At 38.7% G+C, this 9,114-nt stretch overlaps 2 protein-coding genes across 4 annotated transcripts; both read left to right on the top strand.

Moving 5' to 3' along the window:
• Positions 1-130: 130 nt before the first annotated feature.
• Positions 131-1,036, top strand: LOC147276447 (peptidyl-prolyl cis-trans isomerase 2). The gene has a single exon (XM_086254382.1). The coding sequence runs from the start codon at positions 234-236 to the stop codon at positions 753-755; it is 522 nt and encodes a 173-aa protein (XP_086110508.1). The 5' UTR covers positions 131-233; the 3' UTR covers positions 756-1,036.
• A 2,881-nt stretch (positions 1,037-3,917) lies between these two features.
• LOC147276446 (putative magnesium transporter NIPA6) lies at positions 3,918-8,374 on the top strand. Of its 3 annotated transcripts, none has more exons than XM_086252961.1 (9): positions 3,927-4,446; positions 4,713-4,769; positions 4,870-4,960; positions 5,077-5,237; positions 5,351-5,478; positions 5,590-5,727; positions 6,329-6,421; positions 6,522-6,636; positions 7,293-8,374. In XM_086252961.1, exons 1-9 carry the CDS (start codon positions 4,323-4,325, stop codon positions 7,394-7,396), a joined length of 1,011 nt encoding a protein of 336 aa, XP_086109087.1. In that variant the 5' UTR covers positions 3,927-4,322; the 3' UTR covers positions 7,397-8,374. The 3 variants fall into 3 exon arrangements, with proteins under 3 accessions (XP_086109089.1, XP_086109087.1, XP_086109088.1); XM_086252962.1 differs by having other exon boundaries at positions 3,934-4,446; positions 7,296-8,374; XM_086252963.1 differs by lacking the exon at positions 7,293-8,374 and having other exon boundaries at positions 3,918-4,446; positions 6,235-6,421; positions 6,522-6,637.
• The last annotated feature ends 740 nt before the right edge of the window (positions 8,375-9,114 follow it).

Below are 9,114 nucleotides of genomic sequence, written 5' to 3'. Positions count from 1 at the left end.
CGGATCCTAAACCCCAACCCAACCACGGTTAACTCATCCCCAGTTTCGATCAATCCACGTGTCCCCATCCAACGGCCAACACAAAACTTCCCATAAATATTCACCGCAAAGACTCTGTTATAAACCCCCTCGTCCTCGTGACCTCGTCCACGCACCACAAACCCTAACACTCTCATTTCCCCCAAATTATCGAACGACCAAACCCTAATTCTCTTCCTTCTTCGCATCCATCAATGGCTTCAAACCCTAAGGTCTTCTTCGACATGACGATCGGAGGCCAGCCGGCCGGCCGGATCGTGATGGAGCTCTACGCCGACACCACCCCCCGCACCGCTGAGAACTTCCGGGCCCTCTGCACCGGCGAGAAGGGCGTCGGCCGCTCCGGCAAGCCCCTGCACTACAAGGGCTCATCCTTCCACCGTGTGATCCCCGGCTTCATGTGCCAGGGAGGCGACTTCACCGCCGGAAACGGCACCGGAGGCGAGTCGATCTACGGCGCCAAGTTCGCTGACGAGAACTTCATCAAGAAGCACACCGGTCCTGGAATCCTCTCCATGGCGAACGCTGGACCTGGCACTAATGGATCGCAGTTCTTCGTCTGCACTGCCAAGACCGAGTGGCTCGACGGCAAGCACGTGGTGTTCGGGCAGGTCGTGGATGGACTCGACGTGGTGAAGGCGATCGAGAAGGTCGGGTCGGGTTCCGGTAGGACCGCCAAGCCAGTGGTGGTTGCTGACTGTGGCCAGCTCTGCTAGACTGCCGCTTGTTATGGTTGTGTGGATTAGAACGTCGTCGTTTTAATCTTTAATGTCGTCTGTTATTATTATGGGTCTTCCTTCGTTCAGTCTCTTTAATTTTTCGAATTTCGGTTTCGTAGGTGGTCCTTTTTTAGGGTTTGGGTAATGGTATGGGCCTTATGGCCATGGTCGTTGTCGTACTCTTTTTTTTGAATGCTCTGCTGGTTATGATCTGAGACTTCTATATTTTGGTGTTAAAAACTGAGCTACTTTTAAATAAAATAGGTCTTATTCTCAAATATTGCTCTATGTTCTTGTCCATTTTCGATATATTATTATTGTCTCTGATATAATATTGTAATGCATGTTTTGGGTCAATGGTTGAGATTTGTTAGATTATGCTCTTTGGGCCCGCCGATTGGGTTTGGTTTTGGGACTCATCGGCCTGTCGGTATTTTGTAAACGTGTATGCATTGAAAGAGAGATTTTGACAAACGGTGGAATGAGAGAGAGAGAGAGAGAGAGAGAGAGAGAGAGAGAGTGAGATAAGAATGGTTTCTGCATGATGCTGACTTGCTAGTCTTGTGTGCTTTGTTTCTTGAATATTGTCAGTTTTTGTGTGGTCCATCCGATGCTCTCAAAAATTTATCTGAGATATGTTCATTTTTATTTATTATTATTATTATTATTTCTTTACGAAAAAGTGGAATATCTTCTTTTGTATGCCTGTATGCCACCACACTTTTTATTGTGGGGAATTGGGGTTAAAGGCTTTTAGATTATTAAGGCATAGGATTTAGCTTTGAGATTAAGCTCTTTTGATAGTTTAAGCGGGCCAAGTGTGGCCCAAGTCAAGTGAGGCAAGTGATTGGGCCGAGTGTGACCCATGTGAAGTAGGTTAAGTGTGATCCCAAAATAAATAATGAAGATCACATCTTGGTACCCCCTTCTAATAAAGGTGGGTGGGTTACACTTTTATTAGATAGGTGGCATACAACATAGTACAAAAATATGGTCTTGCAAAATAATTTCGAATTAAGGCATGTTATGTGTTTGGATTTGTTGGTTTAGTTTGTGTAATCCAAACAACGGAAAAAGGTGGGAAAATGAATTGGAATTAATGAGTGATGAGAATGGGGGGATTTAGGATTAAAGTTTTGGTTTGATTGGTATAATTGTAAGTTTCACTCATAAATTCTTGTAAAAGATTTATTTATTTTTAAGCCATAAAGAGTGGTTTAAAATTAAATTTTTTTGATGACGTAATAATATGTAAAGAGTTACACTTTATCTTGTTATGATGCAATATGTAAAAAATTATACTTTATTTTGTTATGATACCATATGTAATTCTTGTAGAGTCTAATGATGTAGTATTGTTTTAAAATTTAAGCATTTAGAGTTTAGGTTTTATGACTTCATATTTAATGTTTTAGAGTTTTAGTCATAAATTCTAAAGACTAAACTATAAACCCTAAGCTCTTAAAATAATTTAAAAATTCATTTAACTAAAACCTATGTATGCTTGAATACTTATTTGGGTATGCTTGAGTTTGAATAATAGTATTGAATGCTTCATATTTGATTTTTCTTGAATTGTAGTTTAAAAAGATATTTGCTGGCTTAAAAAAAATACAGATTAAAAGTTTAGGTTTACGACTAAAAAATGTTATATATTGTGGCTTATTAATAAAAAAGAATGAGAAAATATTGCGAATCACAATGTCCTACTTTCAAGGATGGAATCAATCATATCCAATTATTTACTTACTATCAAAATTTACCTTCCAAAACAGTGTTTAATCTCATACTTATAACTTCACAAGTCATAATAAGACTTATTCGCATAAATGTTCTTTGAAAGTAACTTTTATTCTCACTTTGCTCCCTTAAAGTTTAATATTTTCATTTTACCCTCCGAACTTTACAAACCCTTTCAGTAAGTCATATTCTTTCAAGTTTGTAAATGACTTCGTCAAAAAAGTTGACGTGTCGCTTATCCACGTAAGCGACACGTCGGATTTTTTAACAAAACCATTGACGGACTTGACAAAATATGGAATTTGTAAAATTCAGGGGGCAAAGTGAGAATGAAATGTACTTTCAAATGACATTTGCGCGAATAAACCTCATAATAATGAGGGTTGCTATTTGCACAACTTTTTTTTTTTCTTTTTGCACACCCTTTCTTAAAAAAAAAAAAAAAAAACCCAAGGGAAAAGACCATATACCCCCATCTCTTTTTCTTTTTACATACCCTTCCTAAACAAAAAAAAAATAATAATAATAATAATACATAAACATGCACACACCTATCCCCGACCACCTCCCTCCCCACCTCTCCTCTCTCCGGCACACACCCCATCCCTGACCACGCCGAGTAGCCCACCACCGCCAACGACCACCCCCTTCCTTGCCCCTCTATCCTCTCTCCCTTTCTCTCCTTCTCCATCTCTTCTCTCCCTTTCTTTTCTGTCTGTCTGTCCAGCTCTGGCGACCACCCCTTCCTTTTCCCTCTCTCTTCTCCCTTTCTTCTTGGCGTCTTAGACGGTGGCTGCCGCTTGGATGAGTTTGATGAACCAGTGCCGAACCCCCTGCAATTTTTTTATTTTTTTGAAAGTTTTGGCTGCAGTCTACGGGGCGAAAGGAGAGAGGGAATGAGGGGTTGTGAGGCGGCGGGGAGAGATGAGCAGGAGAGGAGAGGAGGGGAGGGCTCGTAGGGAAGTGGTCAGGGTAGGGGGAAGAAGAAGAAGAAGAAGAAAAAAAAAAAAAAAAGAAGATGGGGATAGGGATGGCGTGTGTGGGTGAGGGAAATAGGGGAGGGGTAAGGTAGTCTTTTTTCTTAGGTTTTCTTCTTTTAAGAAAGTGCGAAAAAGCAAAAAAATTGTGTAAATAGCAGCTCTTATAATAATATATTTTGAATGTAACGCTAACTTTTTTTTTTTTAATTAAAATGTGACGCCAAATTTTCAGGAAAGAAGAAAACGTCAAATTCTAACAAGGTCAATCGTCACCGAGACTTCCATACATGACGTGTTTTTTTTTTGGTAATTTTCCATAGACGACGTTATGTCATTCTTCATTCCCCTCCTTCAATTTTCCTAGAGTCCAAACAGCATCTGAGAAAATCACAGAGGAAATTATAGTTCAAAGTCCCCACTGTACGTACCTTTTTTCTGTTTTTTGGTTAAGAGTTAAGACTGTACGTACCTTTTTTTCACTTTGTGCATGTGCTGTCATTCCAGCTGTAGCTGGACTCATATATGGCACCTTCCAGATGAGATAAGGGCACTGTTGTCATTTCCACACCAATGGATTTCGCACACCATTGGTAATGAGCGCGCGAAGCAGGGAATCATTCCCTCCGTCCGTACTGCCACGGGAAGCTTCCGACAAGACGACGAGCTCATCGAGTTTCGTTACGGGTTTTGCTCTGGAAATTCCGAATCAGATCTCTCTCTCTCTCTCTACATTGCGATTGACAGAGAGAGGTGAACCACTTAGTCAAGCCTGGTTGGCGAGAATCGGAATCCTTAATCAGCTGAAAGAGAGAGAGAGAAGAGAGAGAGAGAGAGAGAGAGAGAGATGGGGGTGTCGGAGAACATGAAGGGGCTGATACTAGCGGTGGCGTCGAGCGCCTTCATAGGAACCAGTTTCATCTTGAAGAAGAAGGGCCTCAAGCGCGCCGGTGCTGCCGGCACTCGCGCAGGTCATTTTCGTAATTTTATTAATTCTTTGAATTTTCATTCCCTAATTTCATTTGCATTAGTTCAAATTCCATGTCCTCTTGCCTTTTTGATGTTTTGGAAATTGGAAGAAATTACATAGATTTAATCGAAAGATTCCATTTTTTTAAGAATCAATTATGTGTTTGATAATTGATTGGTTCTACAATCCGATTTGAATTATGTATTAGGCTGCCATGTGATTAATTTGATATGGTAATTGAAAAATTCTCTCGTTTGAGTTATGTAGGAGTTGGAGGCTATACTTACTTGCTAGAGCCACTTTGGTGGGCGGGGATGATCACCAGTAAGTTTAGCTCTGCCGAAAATATATATATTTGATTCGAATGATGATAAGAAAGCATATAAGTTATTGATCTTTGCTTTTGAATTTTCTCAACTGGTAGTGATTGTTGGAGAGGTTGCCAATTTTGTGGCTTATGTATATGCTCCGGCAGTTCTCGTAACCCCACTTGGTGCATTGAGTATAATAATCAGGTAAATGCAGATGGGTCTGAGTTCATTTCTATGCTAATATCTGGTAAAATGAAAAAAAAGTTGTTTGAATGTTTGTGTTACAACTTACAACTTACATTTTTTTTGAATTTGTCTAGTGCTGTTCTGGCTCACTTCTTGTTGAAGGAGCGACTACAGAAAATGGGTATTGTGGGATGTGTTTCTTGCATTGTGGGATCAGTGGTGATTGTGATCCATGCACCTCAGGAGCATACTCTAAATTCTGTACAGGAAATCTGGGTTCTGGCAACTCAACCAGGTTCATGACTTTAAACCCCTTTTATCTTTTTTTCTGTCTTCGATGCTACTTGTCATAAAACCTTCATTGTCTTATAACTACTGATTGTTTTTGTTTTCCTTTTCTGCCAACAGCCTTTCTGGTTTATGTTGCAGCTACACTTTCCCTAGTGTTAACTTTGGTTTTGCATTTTGAACCTCGCTATGGGCAAACAAACATACTAGTTTACTTGGGAATCTGTTCTTTGATGGGTTCACTTACGGTAAATATGCTTCTCAAGTTTTCCAAGTACAATTAGGCCTACTGTTCCTCCATTTCTTGTGTTCTCAATTTGTTAGGTGCTTAGCTGTGTACCTCTGTTGTGCTTCTTCAGGTTGTAAGCATAAAGGCCATTGGAATTGCAATAAAGCTTACTCTTGAGGGAGTAAGTCAAATAGCTTACCCTCAGACTTGGTTTTTTTTCACTGTTGCAGCAATCTGCGTCATCACACAGTTAAATTACCTCAACAAGGTCAGTATTGCGCTATTAATGCTTGCCTCTTCCTCCATGACTATTGTCATTGGCGTTTTATGTAGCGACTAGTCATCTTGTTCTAAAAATCTCGTTCTCTACTTGGGATGCATATTCTGCATTTGCTTTCTCAAATCATGTTCTACCTATTTGTTACCTTATGACTACAATGTGTTCCTGGTCTATAAAGGAGGGGGATTGATGCATTGTGCCTTTTGAGTTTTATATAAATTGTAATTATAATAGCATCAGATCAAGCACACAGGATTTTTATTGTAACAAGTTTGGAACTTTCTCAAGATCTGGACGTTTTGTGATTGAAATTTATATGTAAGTTTAAGTTGGGCCTAAATAGCCACTGCATGCATGCAACTGCATAGTTTCACCTTTTAACTACCATCTCAGATTGGATAAATTTTTGGATATTTTGGTTCCTCTTTATTGAATAGTTGAGCCTTAAGTATCACATGCTGCTTGGACGCTAATCTTGTTAGTTTTTCATTTCAGCTATATTTAACTCGTTTCTTTCAAGGACTTCGGATTACAAACAAATACCTGCTGAATATTTATATCATTGATGTTCATGGCCTCTTTGCTTCAGGCGTTGGATACATTCAGTGCAGCAATTGTTGCTCCAGTATATTATGTCATGTTCACAACTCTGACCATTATTGCTAGTGTAATAATGTTCAAGGTAGATTGCTTGATCCATATGATGCCTTTACTCGTTAGTTGTTTTCCAGGGAATTACAAAGACATGGGACTTTTTACATTGTCTTCTTTATTCTATGCAGGATTGGTCTGGTCAGGATGTAAGCAGCATAGCCTCTGAAATATGTGGATTCATCACTGTGCTGTCAGGGACCATCATACTCCATGCAACCAGAGATCAGGAAACACCTACACAAGGTATATATCTACTTTTTTTCCTTATCTTCTATTATCTGGGATTTGTGGCTCTTTATTTTCTTTTAATTTCTTCTTTCAATTCAGATCCACATGATAAGTGAAAATTCGTCTCTAAAAGAAAGATTGAACATTAAACACATGCATGTTATAGATATGTGACATGAAACTTAAATTCCTTAACATAAGCTTCGTGCTCGATATAAAAATTTTCTGACTTAAGAGAATAATGTCAATATTAATTGTTTTGAATCTGATGATTGTACATTTTATCCCAACGATGTGAGATATTTAGTTGCCTCTTGATCAGTGTTTAGGGTTTAGCAAAATAATTTACAACATTCTGCGCCTCAAGTTTTTACTACGTTGCAACATCTCATCATAATTGTAACTAATGCTTTGGTTGAGTACCAAAAGAGAAAAAAGGACTGCAAAGGTAGTGTTTCTTATCTGGTTGAACTGTTCCAGGGGTTGATGTGGTCACAATGTTAGTTAGACTAAGGGGCATGTTTACACTTACAGTTGGCTGTAATATTCACATTCTTTGCTTTTGGCTGGCTATCTGGAGATGCTTCTTCAGTTGGCTGTAAAATCTTAGTTTTTGGTAAATCTTCGTATTGAGTTTTGGCTTGAGCTTACAGTACTTTTGCTCTTCATAGCAGGAACTGTAACATGGTACATTGGTGGAAATTCAATGAAGGTTTCTGAAGATGAACATCTGATCACCTTGCACAATTCAGGTTCTGGTTATCTTGAACCGTAATACCCAGTTTACCCTGCAACAATCATCTTGAAGAACGTAATCCCCAGTGATGAAGCTGCACTGCAACAATCTTTTTGAGTGGGAGTGAGTCTATGAGTATCTAGCACATCGCTCATTACACCTTACAAATATCTTAATACCCCTTTTACACTTGTTCATTAAAAATTGGTCTCACCTCCTCGTCCCTCACCGTTCCATCCCCTTTCCTCACCTCCCCTCCCCTACCCCAGTTGTGCATTGCCATGGCCACTCTTTTTAATGAATTCTTCTCTTTTGGATACGAAGGCAAGTGAGGATAAAATGATATAGTAAAGGAAATTTTTTTAGGGACAGGATGTGGAGAGCAATGTGTTGGGTGCCAATAGAGCCACCCTTTGAGTAGTGTTCGTAGAGTAGGGAGCTCCTCGTTTCTTCTAGGCAGACTTTGGGGCTATTATCAGATGATTTAAATTGCAAAATTTTACTTTATGTGCCTTTCTTCACCAGCCAGCAGATGAGAACCTCTACTGGACACTTAGATTAAAATGATTTGTGATGTGTGTTTGGGGCGCCACTCCCATTGCTAAGCTCCGAATCATCCTTTCAAGAAAAGGTTTGCAGTGCTGTATCAATACCAGTGCACAGAGATCTTTGTTGTGATCTTGGCAAATCCGTCCATGACGGCTAATGGCATCTGTACATATTACTGATGCTCGGCCTTTCTTCGCATTCACCAGTTCATGATTCTTGTTGATACCTGAGTGAGTTTGATTCCTTTCTCTTTTTAGTTTGTGTTAGCCCATTTACCCTTTAGTGAAGAAAATCTTGAGTTCACTTTTAGCACTGATAGAACACAGCAACGAGGCATATTTGCTAGTTATTACGCGAATACTGCTTGGATTTGTATATCATGTATTTAACTCTTGAATTTTTGGTTTCGTTGTAAATGAATTGGGTTGGTATATTCAATAGAATATACATTTTTTTATGCACTATAAACTATTGATAAGGATTTTCTTTGAGTTTTTATGTATTTAATTTTATTTGACTTCTAATTTTAGTCGTGTATTATAAATTCAAGAATATGTGAGCAAAAAGTAGTAAATTCATAACACTTTTTTGTTTCTCTGATCAATATGAATCATTGAATTTGTAATCTACAGTTAAGATTGAAAAAAGTGAAAATAAGCATAACAGATAATTGGTTCCGTAAACAATCACATGCATGGTTTGACAAATGCAATGTCTGTTTATACATTTATTCAAATTTAAGTTTCTCTTTTTATCAAATAAATTTGGGGTAGGGATATGAACTTGAGACTTTAGTGTGAGAGTATTATTTACTAGAAAATTTTTTAATTAGAAAAAAAAGGGTGAATGTTGATTGTGCATTATTTATTATTTAAGAGATGTAATCTTTCATCGGTCCAAAAAAGAAGCAATATGATCTTTCAAATTTCTTAGCCAATAAAGTAATAAGTAAATAGTTGTAACAAAAAAAAAAGTGAAGAGTGTGAGGTGTAACTTAAAAAAAAAAAAAAAACACTAGAATCTCTCCATTGAGAGATGTGTGATGTGTCCCTTAATGGACTAGTCTACAACGAGTGAGTCTTCGGTGGGACTTGTCCCATTGGGACATCTCTCACATGAGGTGGGACCCACAACCATGTGGGTCCCACCTCATGTGAGAGATGCCCCAATGGAGCAAGCCCCATACAAGATTTATCCGTCTACAACCC

Source organism: Dryas octopetala, chromosome 8 (genome assembly GCF_963921425.1).
Source record: "Dryas octopetala chromosome 8, drDryOcto1.1, whole genome shotgun sequence".
Taxonomy (NCBI): Eukaryota; Viridiplantae; Streptophyta; class Magnoliopsida; order Rosales; family Rosaceae; genus Dryas; species Dryas octopetala.
The sequence above is the reverse complement of the archived record's forward strand: the minus strand, read 5'-3'. Positions and strand labels throughout refer to the sequence as shown.